This window comes from Xiphias gladius, chromosome 16 (genome assembly GCF_016859285.1).
Source record: "Xiphias gladius isolate SHS-SW01 ecotype Sanya breed wild chromosome 16, ASM1685928v1, whole genome shotgun sequence".
In the NCBI taxonomy this organism is placed as follows: Eukaryota; Metazoa; Chordata; class Actinopteri; order Istiophoriformes; family Xiphiidae; genus Xiphias; species Xiphias gladius.
Genome location: NC_053415.1, coordinates 6,650,772 through 6,672,334, shown reverse-complemented (window position 1 = coordinate 6,672,334; position 21,563 = coordinate 6,650,772). Strand labels below are relative to the sequence as shown.

The following is a 21,563-nucleotide window of genomic DNA, read 5'->3' as shown; positions in this document are numbered from 1 at the left end:
TGATGTGTGAAGATGATATGGTCCTAACGTTAGTGAAACATATTCACATGTTCAGTTACGCTCTAATTGCCTGTTGTCGTCGTTGCTCATCACACAGTTAGCGTAAAGATAGCTCCTAGCAACTTCATTTTAGTGTACAACTGCTGTGTTAGTTGTTTAAGCGACTGATAGGCTACCTCTTCTCTACATGAGCTGTTACCTGCTTGGGTTACACTGCTTCCAGTACACTTCACCCTCTCAGAGCCCGACAGAATTTAATGCGCCAGAGTCCTGTAATTACCACTTGTGACCACAAAGGCCACTGCTGCTCAGCAAAAGTTACATAGTCTCGATTTAAGCTTTAATTCGGTAATTTAATACACACTCACATGCTTAAAATTTGCTTATAAGGACAAACCTGACCCAAAATGAAAAAATGTCCACAAATTATATTTCCTATTGGACAGGAAATAGTGTCTCCGGAAAAGCTTAAAAATCACATCCCTGCATTTTTAGTTCAGCAGTGTAACATAAACACCTTCAAAGCACAAAATTGACTAGAAATAACAAAACTATCACAGCCCACCTAATGATGTCACAAGGCTCTGTTGATCACAATGGAGAAAACAATAATAAGTCTTCTCTGGCATGAGCTGTTTGCACTCTGCTATCTTTTGTAAGGCAGTTATTGTGCCGTCAGTCCTCTCCATCTTTTTCCCCCTTCTCTCTGATAGTGAGTAATCTCTGGAATAAAATCTACACATGAATAATTCACAACCATCTGCCACAGATCAGCAGTCTGAATAAGACTCAGAAAAGTGAGGAGGTGTTTATCTTAAAAAAAAACAACTTCTCAAAGCAGCCCCCACCCTGTACCTCAATACTGCTTGGCTGCAATGACTGACAAAGACAACTGCAATTCCCCCCATACCGACCAGCTAATCAAAGAAACTATAAGTTATGGTAATGTGTTTCCTTTTGCCCCTCCCACTTACCAGGCTCTACTCTTTTAGTCTTATTGCATGTATTATGGTGAAAGGGTGTGAATTAATCTTAGGACCTAGAGATGGATGAAAACACATAAGCAAATACAGTACACAAAAGTTATTCACAGGAAACAGTAATAGCAGGACTGCACAAAAGGAAAAAAAGTCCAAGGGGACACACAGCTATCTATGACTAGATCCACTGGGGGAAAGTGAGTTTTCTGGGTCTCGCTCTGCAAACATACACTTGCAATCAAGAAAAATTGGAGATTCTTTACAGGCTGCCAGCTTAAAGCACAACTACCAACCTGTAATAACTATACAATAATGGATAAGATCAGAAGAAAGAGGTTGGAACTGCTCCACAACTGCTTTCTTTTTGCTCAGACTGCACAAGTCTCAGAGGGGCTTAACAAGCTCTACAAGGCCTCCAGCAGCAGACGGCCCCTCGCTCTGTTTGGGTTCCAGGCAGGGGAGCCGCTCTGCATGACGATTTATTGACGCTAGATCCCCCTCAGCCAGGACCTGCCACCGATTACTGCCGCTGGAGAAAGTAGAGGAGGGGCGGGGTGGGAGGGAGGGGAGGGTCTTATTGGGATGAGAGAGTTTGTCTGTGTGTGTGTTCTAGCTCTGGCTCAAAGGCCATAAACCCAGTTCCAAAATGCCAAGTAGCATGTCAACATGCCAGCCTTTGCCACCCAAGTTTAAGTCAGACAAAAGGCCCTTCAGTGCTCTAAAATGGTGGTTTAAGAATAGGAAATGATGATCAGTCATACATGGAAAAGGGCTTAGTAAAACTGCAAAGACTGGAGGGCGAAAACAAACTGCTAACAGGAGGTGAAATTAAGGAGTGAAAGCTTCATCCTTAATTTCAAAGATGGTCAAGGTGGAGAAAAGTCTGGAGGTTGAAGTGTTTTGGCTTGATACAAAATTTCAACAGGACTGTCCCTCACCTATGTTTGATGTAACTTGGGAAAGTTGTGTGTGGAGATGTATGCACAATTGTGAATCATTCATTATGAAATATGTTTCCCAAAAACAGGATAATGTTCATCCATCAACTGACATATTCTGGGTGAGTATAAAAGGTTCCCTCCCTTGTTGGAACAGTCCAAATAAGAGGAAAAACAGTCTGGTTATTACACTGACAATTGTTGATTCAGGATGGGATCATTCTTCCATTACCTTGAAAGTGGATTTTTGTCTGTGAAAGCTCAAGCAAGTCAGATGACGTCCATGAAATAACCAGAAAACTGACAGGCATACCTCAAAACTGAAAAAGGTGAAATGGTACTCCTACAAGTTGAAGTTATTTTAGAAACTTTTTTTAAGACTTTAAGGATAATAAATATCTTGTGAGAAATGAGAATAGACAGAGCATGGAAATGATCAGAATAGGAGGAAAATAAAAGAGGAAAATATGGCCCGTGCCAAGGTTCAGCTTACATAACAATGTATTACAATAAAAAGAAGATGAAGAAAATCACAGATATCTTTGGCCTGTGCCAGTTTTCACAGCTATCTGAACAGCCTGAAATGTCCACTCTGACGCAAACCCTTCTGGCCAGGACCCAACCATGTCTCTACTCACAATTCGAGAAAAGGAGGTGATGCCAGCAACCCACACTGCGCCACACAGGACCAATAGCACCACAACAATTAATCAATGGCTGTGACATCACCGTGTTGAATACAACCAAGACATCCAAAGCATGATGGGTAAGGGAGGACACAATTCGCCATTTGTTCATTTTGATCAGCAGTTGAAAAAGAAAAATACAGATCTGCTTAATAGTTGTGATTAAACAAAATGGGCTTTTGACTAGGCCACATGGATATCTCTCACTGGTTGAGGTCAAGCACACCAGGGACTCCATTTTTAAGCATGCAAAGAGAAATGTACTGTGAAATATACAGCGTTTTTATTGGTCATAAATTCTAAGTGTCATTCATGGAGAGAGTGGCTCAACGGACATTCAAATTTTTTGTATACGCTAAATTTAGTTGCAATGTATCAGTGAGAACAAATCACTGGCTTTTTTAGTGTTTTGTTGTTGGTGTTGCCTGATGTCACTTTCATTACCTGCCATGACTCGCATTACCTGACTCAAGACTGTGGTTACAAAATCCATGTATAATGCCTCCATGTCACAGGGTACATTATGACTACAGAGAGCTACGTAACTGGCTTGCAAGTCAAAGTTTCTAATCAAGTTTGCTTGATAGAAAAGAGATAATAATGAATTTGCACCTTACATGTTCAAATCCTAATTCAAAACAAAAAAAATTACATTTACCTGAAAGTACTTTACTCTCATTTTACTTCAAACTCTCAGTGAATAACTGAAAACTATTACAAAATATGACAAAAAAAGAACATTTAAAAGCTTGCAATCATATTTTCTGCATCAATTTGTTTTCATGGCAGCACTGTCTTTCTTGGGTGAACATAATTGCAAATCAATTAAACTGACCGTAACCAATAATATACTTAGACAAAAATGTGCCCTCTCTCCATTAACACTATGTAAGTGCTGTTTAAACAATGCAACATGCTGGAGTTAGTGGTTTTGCCAACTGTCTTAACCATATTCAATAACTCCTTGGAAGATTGAAGACCCTTGTAGAAAATGCTAAAACAAAACAGCAGGTTTGGTCTGATCTCCAAGGTCTAATCAAATTATCAACTACAAAGTCAAAATGGAGAGAGGCTACTATTCTATATTTTCAACATTACTACTCTCTGTATATCAAAAAAATGTCTTAGCTTTGGCTAAGAGTAAAATGTCTGACTCAGTAATGGCTTCAACCAAAGTCAATTCCCTCTATTTCTGCCAAACATCACAGTCTTCAAATGTCAGCTTTTTGAAAGCACACCATAGAACTCAAGTACTAACTTAACCTGTAATAATTTCACTCAGACGTCAAAGAAAAAGGATGTCGTCAGAAGCAGGGTTTCACTAACCATTTTCTGCTGTTCTAATAATAAATAAACTTATCACATGTTAACTACGTGTAGGAGTTAGGTTTAAAACTATACTAAAAAAAAAACACATATACAAAGTATGAAACTGCTCATCATCAGAGCATTACGCTATATTTACCAAATGAATCTAAAAAACACTGCATGCAAAAATAAGCCTGAAAGTAGAATAAGCCTTTCGTAACCAGGTGGCTCTCCTACCTTTTCCATTTATAAAACACAGCATAAAAGTAAAAAGAAGAATACAGAAGTGTTCAGAATACACTTGAATACACTTGAATACACTATAGACAGAAAACAGCATAATCTTAAAAACAATCTCAACACAAAAGAAAAATATACACTTGTTATGCAAATTCAGAAGATATCATCACAATAATCCCTAATGCCAAATGTTATTTTAATTCAAATAGCAGAAGGTGTGTCCATGTCAAAGCAACTACACATGCACTGAAAAGGACTAAAGAGTTCCTGTTGTGAAATACTGTATTTTTTCACATTTTTACCTGGTCGACTGTGAGAGCTCATTTTTATGGTTGCTGGTGCCAGGCAGACTTGACAGGGGAGTTGTTTCTCAGGAATTCATCATACCGAGCCACAGGTGGAGACCTCAGTGGTGTGTTGTGACAGGATTCCTTTAACCGAACAGTCAGGCTGTGAGAAGTAGATGCAGAAAAAGCATTTACATATGAATGGGATATTTCAGATAGAAGCTCATATACCAATTACCACTGTCATATTTAAGCTGTTTTCCAACAAATTACAAACTAAGAGGGCATATTCTAAATCAGGGGTCACCATGGGCTGGTGTCCTGTAGGCTTTTTTTTATCCCTCTCTGGCAGTTACTGAGCTAAACATCCTGTGTGTGGCCATGTGTGGTCCTTTAAAAGGGGCCAGGAGAGAACAAAGACCTGCAGGTCACCAGCCCTCAGAAAAAAGATGATGTGTTTCATGATCATTTATCTGTGACCCTAAATGATTACGCATACATCTCCTTTTTTACCTAAAATAGGCTTTTTAAAGATGTTCAGGAGGCTGTGGTCCCATATTTCTCTTGCTTTGTGAGATAACTGTTGTATATGCAGGGTCAGTGGTGAGCTAGATGGTGGCTGCCAAGGTGAGGTTAGCAACCACAGAGGAGAGAAGTCACAGTGACGAAAATCAGAAATCAAATTAAAGCAAAACTTGTTGTTTTTCCTGTTGTTGTTAAAGAGCATAAATTAAATTAAAAAAAGTCTTTTTGAGCAAATGTTTGGCTCTTGTTTGATGTTGGACATCAATTATAAGTGTGGCAAACATTTTGAAAGTCATAGCAATTATCAACCCTATTACTAATAAAAATCATTTGATTTATTTTGGACAAAAAGAAAAGAAGCGGTGATGTAAAACAGCTCTGGCCTCTTCCAAGTAAAAGTTGTATCGCATCTGTTTTTTATCAAATGAATTTAGTTTCATTTGAACTATTTTGGTTTACTAAGAACACAACAATGCAACAGCTAGCCCTGTTGTTACCAAAGCTTTTGTATTTAGTCCAATAGCTATATAAATTACATATACTTATGATCTTGAGAATGTTCTTGCAAGAGTTTCAACATTTGCCAACTTCTAGTTACATTACTATGTTTTTACTATCACATGCTTGCATGGTCATCTGGGTAAGCCAGTACCTTAATAAAAGGCTCTTCCCTGTAGTAGAACCAGAAATGAAATGCAAACAGAGGCCTCCTGAGGGCTTAGACTTACCTCTGAGTCAACAGCAGAAGAGAAGGAGGAAGAGAAGTTTTCATACTGTCTAGTGTGTGTGTGTGTGTGTGTGTGTGTGTGTGTGTGTGTGTCTTATGCAATCAAAACTGCAAGGAGTATGTAAATACGCACAACCACATAAAGGGAGGCCTCCGGCTATTCAGCACTAACCAGCAGTCACTAAAACTCACCTCTGTCCCATCTAACAGGTGTCAACATAGCTGAACACAAACGAGTGGTAACGAGAGCTGCAATCAGTCACTAGAAATACCACAGAAGCTGCAATAAAGTGTGTACGTGCTCACTTCCTCTTTCTCTCAAACATATACACACACAGACACACGGTCTCTTTTCTGTCGCTGTTACTTGAAAGCTGTTCAACTGAATTACTGTCAATTGAATGAGTTCAGTGGAAAGAGGGTGCAAGCTTTGCATGGTCAAATAAAACCTCATGGAAACACATTACTGCCAGGATTCTCCAGGGTCTTACTTCACTTATCAGGAATTATCGTAGAAGAAAAAACACCCCTTGAGTGAGTAACAAATTTAATGGCAGCCCATCTTAATAATTAGTGTGGAATGTTAAGAAAATCTACGAAAAAAAATTAGCTCTAGTTTTGCTTCCGCAGTCTCAGTGCAACAGCACTGATATTTAAGTGCAGACTGCCAGCTTTCTTTTCTGAGTTTGAGAAATCAAAACATCAGTTTGCTGCTGTGAAAAAGTACTTCCTCTGCATTTGTCATTCACTAAGAAATTTGAGCGCAGAACCTCACAATATCCTTCAAGCCAGAGGCAAAATAACCAAAGGGGAGGTTTAGATGGCCGTGTGAATGTCTGACAAGAGTCTGTGTTTAGTAGTCGCATGCATGCACACAATACTTTGACGGCCAGGAGGGATACTAAGAGTAGGGGTTGATGGATTTGCTGAGGCATGGGGTGTCAGAAAAAAGTCCTCAGTGTATCAACTGGAGGGCAGCAATGCTATTCTCAGATCAAGCCATCTATTTTTGTCAAAGGAGTCGTCTGTCACACAAGAATTCAGACTGTGCTTTTACAGTTTATCATACCATGTCAGCAATGACCTCAAGCATTGAGTCCGCTCATTCTCTCTGCTACACAAAAAAAAAAAAAAAAATTAGTAGAGGAAGCCAAAGTCAAAATGTACTCCTTTTCTGACGCCATCAACCTGCATTTTGTGGCACTGGTCTGCTGTCAGCTGTGTAGTTCTTAATGTTTCTTCCATATGATTTCACTTTTTCGAAAATTTAAACCATTCAGGGATCCTATTCAAAATTAATCTCTGTACAACACTGCTGGTATTCTTCATGCACTGTAGAACCATAAAATATACCACCTGCATCTTTTCATGCACCTCATTTCCACAGACTGACACTTCAGATTGGATGAGATTTATTGTTCATGTACAGTTAAGTTTTAATCTGGCAACGTTTCATGGCACTTGACAGGAAAACAGCTCACAGGATGCCTTAATGGACTTCATTTCCCAAGCACTCTGAGCCCTGCCGGCAGTAATCACAATGGCATAAAAATAACATGTGGTCAGATAGTGAGCAGTAAACAACAATTAAGAGACCCCTTACATAGCTCATGAAATGAATCATTGAAAATGCACTTATGCCATGAATACAGCCTCAGCCTCTCAGCCCTAATTGACTATGAATTATTTAGCTGTTGAGTGGGATTAGCAGCACCACTAGTATGCTACTGATTGACATGTTTCTGATTTTTCTTTGTTATTGGCAAAAATAGTTGGTAAAATAGAACTTGTAAACCCGAAAGGAAAAGCATTGCATCTCACAGCTAGCAAGACAGGGACATAATATTTTGATATGTCTAGACTCTTGCTTGTTAAGGGCATGACTGAGTCAAACTGAACTCACCTTCCTTGAAAGGAGGGAAGCTTAAAGTCAATGTGACACAGGTGACACGACAGTAAAAGTGGGTAAGTGGGAGACACATGGCAGAGGGGGTAAGTGAGCACACAACTGAGAAGAGAAAGTGATACATTATCTGACATGAAAGGACCTGCAGTAACACAATACTCTCTGTGGCTTGTTTGCAACTGAACGAGACCAGCTATGACGGCAGGACATCAAATCAATCAGCTGTTGGCTGAACAGGGACAAAATGACAAGACGAGGAACACAGGCATCAAGTGGCGCTGAGGGATCAATTTCCCTGTTGCTACAGAGCTCTGACAGCCTAAGGCAAGTTGTATGTTGAGTATGACTAGGTAGCAGCTCAAATACACATCAATAATGTATATGATATAATGTATATGATATAAATGTTCCAGTTTTATGTGATAACAGGATGGCATAATAGGATATACAAATGAATGACTAAAGATCAGTCATTATTACTGCATACAATGAGCTGTGCCGTAAGAAAATAATACAGAATACCGAGTAGAAGCAGCACATGGCAGAAAATCCTGACTGATACTTACGTAACTTTGAGAGGGTAGTTGATGGTCATAAGAATGGAGTTAAAACAGGACGTAGCCTGTACTTTATCACTTCTGATACTAAACAAGACTAGGTCAAAACCTAGTATTCAGTTGGACTTTGTATGGTCAATGTGTGAAACCGAGAACATAGCTGAAAACTGTTGTGGAACCGCTGTAAAAACTACTTTCAATGTAGTTGAAGTAGGTGAAGCCTGCTGGAAAAGTCACTAAATGTCGCTAGATGACCTAATAAACTAATTAGCAGCATCATCATCATCATCATCATCATCATCATCATCATCCTCGTGTCGTATTTGCATTCCATTAGCCGGTTTCAGCCCTTTATCTGTTTGCTTCTCTCCTCCTGTCTGCACTCACATATACAGTAATTCAATACAACTGAATTCCCAATAAAGTTGTTCTCATCTACGTGTTTTTTTGTTTCTGCTGTCAGACAATGCTATAAATATGAAATAGTAACTGAAAGGCAGCCCATTAAGACTACATTAACCAGCAGTCACCTCCAAGGCATTTCCAACCTGCTGCTGTGCTCTGCTAAAATGCTGATTTCATAACCGCGATGTCATCTGACAAAATCACCACACACGAGTTAAAGACAACGGCTGCGCTGTGATTTCCACTATATTTAATTGTAAAATTATCACTCAGAGAGAAAGAAATTTATTTACGTGTATCTCAGCTGCCGTGTGGTCAACTGAATGAGACGCAGAGAGGTGTTCCTGCAGAGGTAAAGCCGGACCTCACACTCGCAAGGCAACACTGGCGACTCTCTTGAACAGAAAGGGGCTAAGGTTTGTCCAAAAACTGTCCAAGATTTGTCGTTGGGTGCTTTTTTGAAAAAAAGTCACTAATGTAGTGTGAAAAGTCGGCAAATCTAGCGACAAAAGTGCTAAACTGGCAAAACTGCCTGTAAATGCCCCCCTGCTGACATAATAGAAACTCCATGACTCAGCCAGATGACCACTGGTGTAACTTCATCACTCAGTCAGCCAGTTAGCACCAGACATTCGCGTTTATAGGGCTCGCCCCAGTGCAAGAGTCCAGCCAAATAAAAATGGACAGAGGACACATTAGGACTCTGCTTAGAGGGATGTGTTCTTATGACCCACACAGTTGTAAACTAGAGCTACACATGGTTCACAAGTTTTCCATGAGGTCTTTCACTCACATGGGTAGGTGCCAAAATTTATATCATGCACATCCTCGCAGTTAAGCAGACTTGGAAAGTAAAAGCATATTTTTATTCCAGCGGTGTCTGCAACCCAATTGAGGCAGTCAATTCACGTTGCCCTGCAACAAACACAAATGACACGTCCCACTCTCTGCATCACATATTCAGTGTACCCTTACAAACTGGTGCTGTCAAAATACCGGCCCTCCCTCTGCTGTGCCGCTGTGCTGTATTCGTATGTTAAATAAATTTTTCTCTGTAAGCTGACTGACTGAACTGAATATTTCATAGTGGAATGCAGATGAAGCATTTAACACGACGATGAGAAGACATTCTGCGCATGGATATATAAGTAAGAATTAAGTTTATAGTTTATGCTAACAGTGACCAGCGTCACACTGGTGGCAGTGGGTTTGTGGACTGCTAATGTTTTGCAGTTTTGAGTTTCGCTGGAGATTAATGACCTAACTGCCTGTGCTACAACAGCAACTGTTTTTTTTTCTCTCCTCACCCTGGACCACTCCTGCTACAAGCTAACGCTTAGCTAGCAACTCGGTCAATGTACTGGTGGAATAAAAGACTGTCAGACATTTAATCATCAATATAACAACAAAGGACGGCATATGTGACTAACAGAGACTGGCACAGTGGACATTTGTCTGCTCACTTCGTGGATTTTACACGCTGTTTCAGGGTGGAGTGCTGCTTGTGAACTTGTCTGCGCACTGCCGACGCATGATATTGTAAGCACAAATAGACGTAAACAAAGAATAACATAGAATTGAATTGAATAGATCAGCCCCATAGATCAGCCCTCTTGTCACTGATACCCAATCCATCTTTTTGAGTCAGTATCGGACCAATATCTAATATCAGTATCAGATTGGTGCATCCCTAGTAGTAATACACACACAAATGCTGCTAATGTTAATGGACAAACACCCATGTGTTGTTACCCTGGCAACAAAATACCAACTATTCTGAGTCAAATAAAAAGTAGGAAGTAGCATTTTTCCACACAGTGTGTGGAGCGCTGTTAATAAAAAAAAAAAAAAAAAAAAACTCAACTTCGTATTCTTAATCACATTCTTTCACTGTTACTGTCACTCTTTAACTCATATAATCGCTTTCTTTCATCATCGCCCATCTACATTATTAATTATTCATCTCACCCTTAAGCAATATTCCATGCTGCACTGTTAAGGAAAGCCACCAAGTAAACTCATTTTTTACAGAGTGAGCACTGATGCCCAACCCGAATCAACACTAGGACCAGGGCCTGAAATTCATTTTTCAAAATGGGGGGAATTCCCCCTTAAATGCTTCACACAATGAGCATTTATACACTTTAGCCCCCCCCAAAGTGGGGGAGGTACTACTTGTGAGATTAACTACAGGTCTTACCTAGTCCTATTCTTAGTGGTCGCTTTCCTCCAATTTAAGGGGTTCTCCGAACTATATATATTGCTCTATACATTGCATTTCTCCTTCTACTTTTCCTCTCATTGAGTTGCATTAGTGTCCTTAGTCTTTCTTTAGGTGGCTCCCTCTTGTCTCTTGTTTCCATACTCTATTCTTTCCCTGTACTTTGTCTCCCCTGCTTCATCTCTTTCCACTTAATAACAACTTTCCTTTAAAACAAAATTCAAACTTTCACATGGCATCACATTCTTTGGTGAATCTGCCTCACGCTTTCTTTTCTGTAGAAATGCTTTCTGAGTGGAGACTTACAGTTAATGTTTTGTAACATCGGCCGGTAAAAGGCACAGCACCATACATTTTTCATTTCACCGTTGTTAAGTTCAAGCCACAGATATATTCTGAGGCAGTTAGCCTGAAACTTGACTTTGGACTGCTGCTTCACTTTAGAGACTTTACCGTTACCTGTCTGAGGATTAACATTGTTATGTTGTTGAGATCACTGGCGCTGCCATCTGCACTAGTCCCTTCGGTTTCTGGTGTTTTTTTCTGAGCGGGTTTCACTTCAGATGATGTAGGTTTACATTATAGCCAACAGCCCAGGCTTGCATGCCTTCAAGTTCATATCACTGAAACCTGTCTGTGTATGATGGCGAGAGATGCTGCAACAGCAGAGGGGGCTCGTAGCCTTGTAGAGAGATGGAGAGAGAGCACGCTAAGTGTGTTGTCCAGAGCAGCAGTGCTGTAGATGTGTGCAGGAGTTTCCCGCAATATAAGTGCTACATTTGCAGGAATCGATTAAATTATGTGGAATACCCACAGTCCTGCGCTGAAATTCAAGCCCTGCTTCACACTAAACTGCTCAAGAAAAACATTGAGCCAGAGTTCAAATTCTTTCACCTTTGACCTAATCCACTTAGTTCCTTGCATTTGGATTCGCCGCCTGACTAGGGATGGGAATTGAGAATCTTTTCCAGTTGAGAACTGGTTCCAAATTGTCCAAACCCGTGGAATTCTATGCCTCAGATCTTATTTATTCCTCTTATCGATGCCAGCATTTTCTTATGACACTTACACATTGCAAAACAATAACGTCAAACTCGTGTCTACGCTGCTGGCAACTGTCAATAGCAATATGCTGAGACATCTTTCTATGCAACATGGGCTTAAACTCCGGGAATGCCATTTATTTGACACTCTACGGACAAGTGCCACTACTTCCCAACTGAGCAGCAGATCCCTTACCGAGAGTAAATATCCTATTGTATGATAACATTAGGGCCACACAGACAGACTTAGTAGATTTTTTCTTTGATTAAAAAATAAAAAACAAAATCAGCATTTCCAATCCTAGCTCTACTTCGGCAGCCCCAGGTAGACAAAATCACTCGATTTAAACTTAGGTAAATCTTACATTAAAAACACCTTATTTCACTATTCAATTTAACTAATTTTTGGCCACACACCTTATTTGTGCTGCCGTAACTGAGTGGGTATGAGAGGCTTTCTCTGTGCGCACCCACCTAGCTAGCGTCTACTGATAGCCTGTATGTGAGGCGCTTAGGGAACCTTGGTAAATTGTTGTGTACCGATTATACCCAATTTTGGAAGATATAACAGTATATACTGCAAATGGTTGCAACAAATCAGTAAAATAGCACTTTTAAATCAGCAGTTTCATATGGTAGCATAGATGATACTTTTTCCCAGTCTAACCTGGACTTCTAGCTGAGTTTGGGGAGGCCAGATGGGTTCAAAGACAGGACAAGGTCCCAGGAAAGAACAAAGGATCTAAAACAGGTTTATTATTGGAGTTGTTAGTCACACCAGGGTATAAAGGGGCTGAATCTGGGAGAAGAATTTGCTGCCATGAACTCATTGGGTGACTACAAGGATATGCACAAGGATTCATCAAGCCTCAAATCACATCAGTTGAGGCTGAGAGCTTCGGTATAGTTGCCCAATAAAAACTCTGTGTCCCTTTTAGTTCTCTGAATCTTCCTCTTGTTAAGTTATACTGCTTCTCTGACCCCCCTGGCCAATATCTAACTTCCTTCCTTTTATTATGTTGCATAGAAGTAAGCGTAATGAGAAAAAGCAGAATAACTGTGCAGTCATTGATTTCATTGACCTTTTGCATTTTATGCTTACTTAACCCAAAAATTTCAAAGTAAAATTCAAACTGGTGACAGTCCATGTCAACAGATTCGGTTGATTTAGATGACTGACAGTAAAGAGGCTATTTGCAAAAAGACTGATGAAACAGCAGATACCCCCAAGTTTCATTCAGACTGTATTAGCAGTTTCTGAAGCATTGTGTGTAATGGATGAGAGACAGAGGATGAGAACAAAGATACAATAATATGCTGGATGGCTCTGGGTAGAAGGGACGACCCTGCCAAGCAGTTTACAAATTCCCGCTGGGTGAACGTGTCTGTGCATTACAAGGTCATGTCACCTTATTTGTCCCTGAGCACAACAGTGGCATTAATAAACCCCATTAGTATCCATTAGCGTGACAACATCCACAAAATGTCCACAAACAAGCAAGTTTTCCAAGTGCCAGCTTGTACTAAATGATGGGAGGAAGTTGGAAAGTCAGGCCTGAGCCCTGACAAAGCACAATGGAACTGTGCTAAATGAGCTTATTAATGAGATTACAACAGGCTAACTTTGGGACAAGTAAAGAACAAGAATTAAGTGCTCCCAAACTTTTGTAAGATAGTGACATGCAAGTTGGCCCATGAGTTTTAACAGTCTAATGGGCTGGATTCGATTCAGAAAGCATCAGTTTGATAACAAAATTAAAGAAAAAAGAATTTGAAGAAAAAGAACCTGTCAGCTAACCCTTACTGAGATTAAAGATTCAAATACACAAGTAACATTATGTGTAGTGAAATGCTACTTAGGTTGCCCTGAAAGACATATAAAGGAAAATCATGTTTTTACTCAAGGAAGAGTATCTTAATCTCTTCAATATCATGCACGTAATAGAAGTATAACACTATATATACACACTATATATTTGACACAAAATAATTGGCCAAAAAAAATCTCTCTCAGATGTGGCACTAAAATAAAGTACTGCACATAAAATCTATCTTTTGTATGTCAAACACTCACAATTTGCTGGCTGGGTAGGTGACTTTAAAACGTTTTCTCAGTGATGAAAAACAGCAGTTATGGTCAATCTGAATTCAGTACATTGTAATTGATTCCATTGTTGTGGAGTATGACATGATCCATGCAACAGCAACACTGGCAGTTTAATTTACAGCTGGGAACCTTTGTTTCACAGACATCTCCTGTCTTTCTTCAGTGTCAAATAAGACAAAAAGTGCCAGAAAAAATAACCTTTTAAAAACGACCAATTACCCATTAGACTCCTTAGGCTGAAATTAATCTGATTAATATTAAAACAACAAATCAGTCCAAAAATATCATTACATTATTGTGATTAATTAATCTGAAAACACTATTTTAGGAGCCCCCAAAATCTTTTTATACTTGGTTATGTGAGACTGGCTTTAGACATTACAGGCATCCATCTACTGTTTTTTATTATGTTTCTGCATCACAATCCGACAAGATATAATTAGTAGACACTTTAGTCCCACAAATGTGCACACACATGCAAACTCCGAATGTGAGGCTTTTACTTCCATTTACTGCAGGTGTTTAAGCCACAAAGAGGTTTTCTTAGACAAAGAAATTCACTCTAAAATGCATTAGCACTGATTAAATATCTCTCAGTGTACCTCTGATTCCTGGATCCATTCTGTTGCTTAACTGTGCAATTTTCACACACAAAAATCTATGTGGAGGAGCTACTTTCTAGACTCAAATCTTCTTGCACATAACATAAATAGCTTGATCACTGGTCAGGAAACAGGGGAGTGATTTATATCATATTAACAACAAAACAACTCATGGAGTGAACATCACACACCAGCGTCATGTGAACACTTCCTCTCTGTGTGATGCACACAGCAGGACTCTGAACACCTCTACGAAAAAGTCTCAGACACACCGGTTATTCAAGGTGCGACATTTCTTATGACTGCTTTCCAAGCTATTGAACCCTCTTGCAGAGAACAGGCATTCTCTTCCCTTATTCATCTACAATGGATTTCTCCATGTGACTAGTGAATAACTAGAGCCTGGTGAGAGGGGTGAGTCTAGAAATAAAGGGCTCACACTGTGTTTCGGACACCGAAAGCTAAAATGTTTACTGATATTTAAGATATACATGTTTTCCTCATATCTGATGTAACTGCAGTGGAGCTACCTCAGCACAGTGTCATGCCATCTATATCTATATCTTTATCTTAAGTTTCAGAGTTTCAGGGCTTTTCGAAGCTATAGTCAGATCAATCTAACCGGAGACTCAAATCCATTCTCCTCGTATGACCACACTGAATCCTTCCCTTCTCACTCACTGTCAGTCTGTATAACATCAGCACTTAAATTGTGGCTAAGGTGGAGTTGTCTTCCGCAAGTAACAGACTGCTAATTGAACAAAAAGATACTGAACGGAAAACATGCGAGAAAACAACAACACAACAACCAAGATCCTGTGTCACATCTGCTCCAATCAGGGCTCTGCTCTCAGCACATCATCCTTTAAGAGAAGCAGTCTGAGCCAGATTTTTTTTAGGGCTGCTGTGACCTTGTTTCTGTGGGGCCTGGAGTTTACAAGCGTTGCAACCCCCCCCCCCCCAGTGCTTGTAATGCTGAGGGGAATAGTTTCCGCTAGTAAAGGCTTAAAGGAGTCTTACCAGAGCCGGGACACGGCCCTGCTGCTGCTCTCCCGTGTTTACACTTCATGAAGACACAAGTTTACACCCAGAGCTGCGGCAGCGGCGGTTCGACCTCAGCACAAACCTCACATCACACAGACACCGCTTTCTCCTCACACACACAGACGAGCGCCAGGCCCCGGTTGTGCTGTCCGAAGAAAGACGTCCGGAGGTGAGCTCGGAGCACGGCCGACGCTTCATCCGTGAAAGACAACGTTTCACTGCACCCAGACAGATCCCCTAAACGGGTGACGTAGTTCACCGGTAAACAAACAACCGTAGCTCGGGTGACCAAAGTTCCCCGCCGCGTCTGGCAGCCCGTCGCACCGGCCTCACATTCAGGAGGAAAACAATATGACAAAGTATGGCGCTGCGCTGCAGCACAACTTATAAAGAGAAAGTCAAAAGTCTGACCAAGTAATAAGTGGACGTCCGCTTTCCATAAAAGCCACTTCTCCGACTTGACAGCGTGTTTCAGACGAGTTTGAAGCTGTATAGCTAACAGCGAGATTAAAACCCCTACTTAAATCGAGGAGCTTGGGTCGCGGAGTAACATTGCACAGCATTTAAAAACCACTTTTTCCGAAATGTAAATACTTAACAACCATGTCTTCATTGCGCAACACTTACACTCTCTCTCTCTGCTGACTATAAAATACGATACACACTCGCAGAAAAGTCAAGTAGAGCGGAGTAACAGCAACTCAGTTTGGCTTCGAGGAGGAAAAGCGCAGAAACCAATTACGAGATAAACACATTATTTGAGTCATGGTTTTCTCTACACGTTCAAGTCAGAGAGAGAGAGCTGTGTAATTGTGTTTCACCAAGAACAGAAGTGAAAAGAAAAGAAACACTACCTGAAATGAGCCCCCTTGGGCGCGAACGGCTGGTTTTCTGCCGGTCTCCAAGAGCATCCACGGTGCAGGGTTTTAGGACCCGTCGGTTCTGTAAAAATCATTCAGCCAACTGCTCCGCCATACTGAATAAATCACGTGTCGGACACCCTCCTGTATTTCCGCAGGAGGCGGGCTCTGCAGGGCAGGATGACTGACAGCTGAGAGGAAAATCAAATTGTGTCAGCGTGAGCGGACACATGAATGAAGCCCGTCACTCTGCTCTCCACGTTGTTTGAAGCAGTGCACAGGCCACAGGGGTGTTCATCACTACTACTTATGTCCTCCAAATCAACTGAGCCTTCCAAATGCCCAATGGATTTGTAATGATTTACCCATCATCACCTTCGTTATCACTATAATATTCATATGGTATGCCAGTATGCCACTGACGCTCAGCGACAACTTTATGTTGAACTTATCCAACGAATTCTAAAGGGAAATTCTATAGGAGCATGCTGTATAGTGTAAAAATGTACATTTGTATTCTCCTTCACCTTGTTCAATTACGACCGACAGTGTGGTATCTCTCAGGCCCCCTGACTGCCATAAGAGTTAAATGTTGCTAAATTCTGATGGGTGTACAGAAGCAGGTGACATCACCTTTTTTTCATCTGAGCTGAACCCCCTTCCATCCAGTAAAAAGAGCTGAAGGAAAACAAAAATAAAGAAATCTCTCATTGTGAGATAACCCCAAAACAACTGACAGCATGATTATGTGAGCCCCCATTACTCGTAGTAAGAAGCTGACTGAAAAGACGTTCTGAGCACCTTTAAAGGAATATCACGAAGCCAAGGTCCCTGTTTACTGAAACACTCAATATGACTCTTTCCAACGCAACACACAACAGTCAGCAAGATTAATTGTAATGTTTTGGCTGAATGTTGCATGTATGTGTGTATATATATATATATACACACACACACACATGCACCATTCATATATATATTTGACCTTTTCCCAGCACAAATCTTCAATGTTCAACTCGCCCTTGTGACTGAATATTGTAATTTGCTGTCTTGTGTAACCTAAGTGTGCCTCACCTTTTTCTATTCAAACTGGTGATTTCCAGGCAGCCTTTTTCTAGGATGACTTTCCACAACTGCAGAGAACATGTGTCAACTTGTCGCATTCAGCCGTTGGTTTAATACTTAGGTGGAGAGACATATACCAACAGTAGATTAGGGAAACCTGACACGGATTAAAAATTAAGATAGCTTAAAAGATTTTACGATAAAATTCATACATGAATGGTAATGTCACATTTGTTGATAGAAATGCAGGACTTATCACCACCAGCTAGTCATAAACAGCATAAACTGTCTCAAAGTCACATCTCCCCCAACTTTTAATAAGCAGACAACAGCGGCACATATTGTGTCTTGCAGCTTAAACAAGTAGCAGAGACATCGCTGGCAGGCATTGCCCTGAAAACAAAAATGACACAGTATCAGTGAAAACAAAAAACAATGCTCTATGTTGGTTTTGAGTTGACTTCTGAATCTCCTCATCCCCTTCAAACACTATTCATCTACTTATTATCCAAACAATTCGTCTGGAGCTGATTATGGAGGCTGGACTGGAGAAAGAAGGACTTTTTTCCATGATCAAAGCAATAACTGCGAAGCTGTTCATCATGTGAAAGGTGTATAGTCTGGAGAGCTCTCATGGAGAGTGAAAGCAATGGAATTAGATAGGAAACACTTGCTAATACACACAGACTGACAAAGAAATGTGATGAATTGCAGTTATGCGGCAACTATGTCCTTACTTCACTGACATCCAGCAGTTCAGTATGGGCTCATAGTCGTTGATCTGAAGTACTAATGTAAGTACCGCACCACAGTGGACTATGTTGTTGCCAGGCTTGAAAGGACACTTGATGCTGCCACAAATGTAGCAACAGTAAGACCGGGATTGTGTAAACGCTGGCATTCTAGCTTTAAGTTTGGAGGCTCATCTGAAAAGAAATGGAACAACTCAACCCAGTGGAGCTGGTCTCTAAAGAAAACACTGACAAAATAATAAGTATCCACTCAAACGGGCCTGTCTACATAAGCAAGCAAAGAAAGCTGATTTGAACATAGATGGAACAACTCAACCCAGCCACACTCTCCTCAAAAAGGAGACCACTGACAGCATAATAAGTATTCTCTGAAACTTGTCCTTGGCTGTGTAAAATGGGATACATCCAGAGTTTATCTGCTGTAATGAAAGCAGATATGGCTCACGCATGATGCCATATTATGCTATATGATATGCCACAAGCTGTTGGGGCAGTTGCAGAGGACTGTGTTAGGCCCCTTTTCTTGTCCCTCTTCCAGTCCTACTTTAGCTCACTCTACATACGGTACAGTGCGTGTCCAGTTACGGTCCATTTGATTTCTCCACAATAGCTTAGTCTGTATAGACTCCCAGGTGTTTACATTTAAAAAAATATTTCAACATTTACTGGGAAATGCAATTATTTCTTTCTTGCCAAAAGATGAAAAAATCGATACCACTCTTACGTCTGTACGTTAAATAGGCAGTTAGCTTAGCTTTAAGTATTAAAAATATTGTACAAACAGGCACAATGTTTTGAAAAGTGAGCTCTAGAGCTGCTAGTAGGCTAGCAGGTTACCTTTTAACCCCTGCTTCCAGACTTTAAGCTTAGCTAAGCGAACTGGCTGCTGGTTGTAGCCACATTTGTTGCATACAGACATGAGAGTGCTATTGATCTTGTCATCTAACTTATCCAATGATTTTACTGGGTTCTGTGCGCAGGCTTTCATATCATCTAGTGATCATATTAACTGCTTCGGCAGGTAAGTTGCAATTTTCTATTGTCACTGGCGTTCATTAGCGTTCCATAATGTTCCTTAGATTAAAAGTTTGTGAGGTAAACTAGCTTTTGGTGTCTAGGACTGGAAAAAAAAAACAACTGTACTACAACACCTGGTGGGAATATTTGCCAAGCATTTCACAGAGCATCAGAATGTAATTTTCTATGTCAGATCATTTGACATAGAAAGGTGACAAAAGTGAATGTTATTTTTCTTTTTTTTTTTAAAAAGAGGTTTTGATGACAAAAAATGTGGCAAGGGGGACTTTTTCGCACCTGCGTTGACATCCGTCTTGTGAGTCTTGTCAGGATTGCTGACACCTGTCTGAGCTTCAGAAAAAAATAGTGACAGAAAATAGAGGCTGTTGAAAAATTAGCTTGCTGGAATTGAAGATAAAAGAAAAAACCCAAATACTATGACAAACCTGAATGTTGTTGTTGTTAGAGACCCTGCAGCCATATTGTAGATTTTGATGTTGTAATGTGCATTTTTGTTTTAATCCAGTAAATTGATGTTAACGTGAACCTTAATGAGTCACAGTTTTCTCAATAGCACTTTTTCACTGTCATTTGTGATACTTCCAAAGTAAACTTTGTGTCTCAGATGTCTGAGGCATTGAGATAAACTCTAGAGCAGGACAGTCTTGCTCCAATTGGTCAGTCACCTGTCATCTCACTGGAGAATATCTCTGAAAATAGTGTGAGATGGTTTCAATTTCATAATTTACCTCAATAAGGTATTTTAGGCTATCTATGACAGACATGAGAGAATGCACTATCTATGAGAGTGTGCATTTTTAAAAGTTAGATTTATTAAAAGAAGATTTATGGTGCATAATGTGAACACATTTGGTAATGTGTGGCCATTTGCAGAGTGAGGTGGGCAGGGTGTGAGAGGAAGCTAATTGAAAATCAATTTCGCCCTGAACCGGGCCCAAAGGATAACTAAACCTACTAAGGGGAGTAAGGAATTAAGTATTGTAGCTGGGCAACTTTCATAAATAGGTCTAAATCTTGTAAATATTGTTTGTTGACTCTAAGCTCAGTTTTTTATGTATACAGTATATCACTTGATCTTCCATCCAAGGAAATAATGAAAGATTCACCTTACATCGGGTAGGATGTCCTCCATGAGTGTACCTTATTGTCCAAGCACTCCTTTGGTTTTTGAAGAGTAGATACCAAAAAAGGCTGCATGAGTTCTCAGAGTAATGAAACTCACACTTAAGATGGAATCAGAGTGCTGAGGGGAGGCCAGTCAGGAGTCTACAAACAACAACTGGAGTGCACATCAGATCATGATAACATGACAAATGCCCCAGACAAAGCCTTCCTCACTGAATGTGTCCATTATGTCATGAGATATGAGGATAAGGTGGTTTCAACATTTTGTGTGACCTGTATTGACCGGAATTAAGGAAACCAAGGACAAATAGGACATGAATTTAACATGAGTTGATAATTTCGGGGCCTATTTTTCTCAACACAGTTATATTGTACCTGTGGAGTAACACAAGGGGTCCCAAATGCTTTTCGAGGTAGAGCCACACCAATCTTTGCAAGGCAGACCAGAAAAATCGTAAAGTCCATGGCTTTATTTTAGTTTATGTCAGGAAAAACAATATGCATTTTATATTTATTAGACCAAAATACTAATAAGCCACAACTGATTCCTCTCTGCTAACAGAAGCAGCTTGTACACCCAAACACTGTCAACAACTTTCCAAAAATGCCAGAAGAGGCCTTTCAAAACACCTGCTTCATCAAATCTTGCTGCTTTTCTTCCAAACACGACTGGTAATTCTATTTGAGCTCCCGAGTGATCCAAGATCTGCAGGAAATATACACTGTATAACTTCATTGTAATATTGCTTTGACAGCAGTGGATGGATTTCCTGTATGGTATGACTGGAGGATCAATTTTTCCAAACCTACGATAGCAGGGCATCCTCTAGAGAGCTAAGCATTATCTTTTAGGAGATAAGCTACCGTTGGCACATTCACACGCTGCAGGTTAATGCAATTCAAACTGAGAAAGAGGAGCGGAGAGTAGATGCCAGGGCATGCAAATGTGGCACAAATGATAAACGGGAAACTGCTGATACTGCTATAAACTACTGAGAGAACAGGGTTTTACTTGTAGCCCTTTTGAAATAATCTAATAATTTTCCTCTTTTCCATTATCTTATTTAATTTCAAGATTTCATCCACCCACAGAAGAGGGGAAAAAGCTAACAGGGCGTGTGTCTGTGCATCCAGCTAACTTAATTAA

At 40.3% G+C, this 21,563-nt stretch overlaps 1 protein-coding gene across 4 annotated transcripts in view; it reads right to left on the bottom strand.

Moving 5' to 3' along the window:
• Positions 1-16,594, bottom strand: part of hdac4 (histone deacetylase 4) — a 120,723-nt gene extending 104,129 nt beyond the window's left edge. For 3 of the 4 annotated variants that reach the window (XM_040148628.1, XM_040148632.1, XM_040148630.1), the window contains exons 1-2: positions 16,431-16,594; positions 4,455-4,602 (exon numbers count right to left, since the gene is read on the bottom strand). In XM_040148628.1, the coding sequence (XP_040004562.1) occupies positions 4,455-4,476 (22 nt within the window). In that variant the 5' untranslated portion in view covers positions 4,477-4,602; positions 16,431-16,594. Of the gene's footprint in view, positions 1-4,454; positions 4,603-4,952; positions 4,993-16,430 lie in introns of those variants that run through there. The other variant, XM_040148629.1, reaches the window with a different exon arrangement.
• Positions 16,595-21,563: the final 4,969 nt, after the last annotated feature.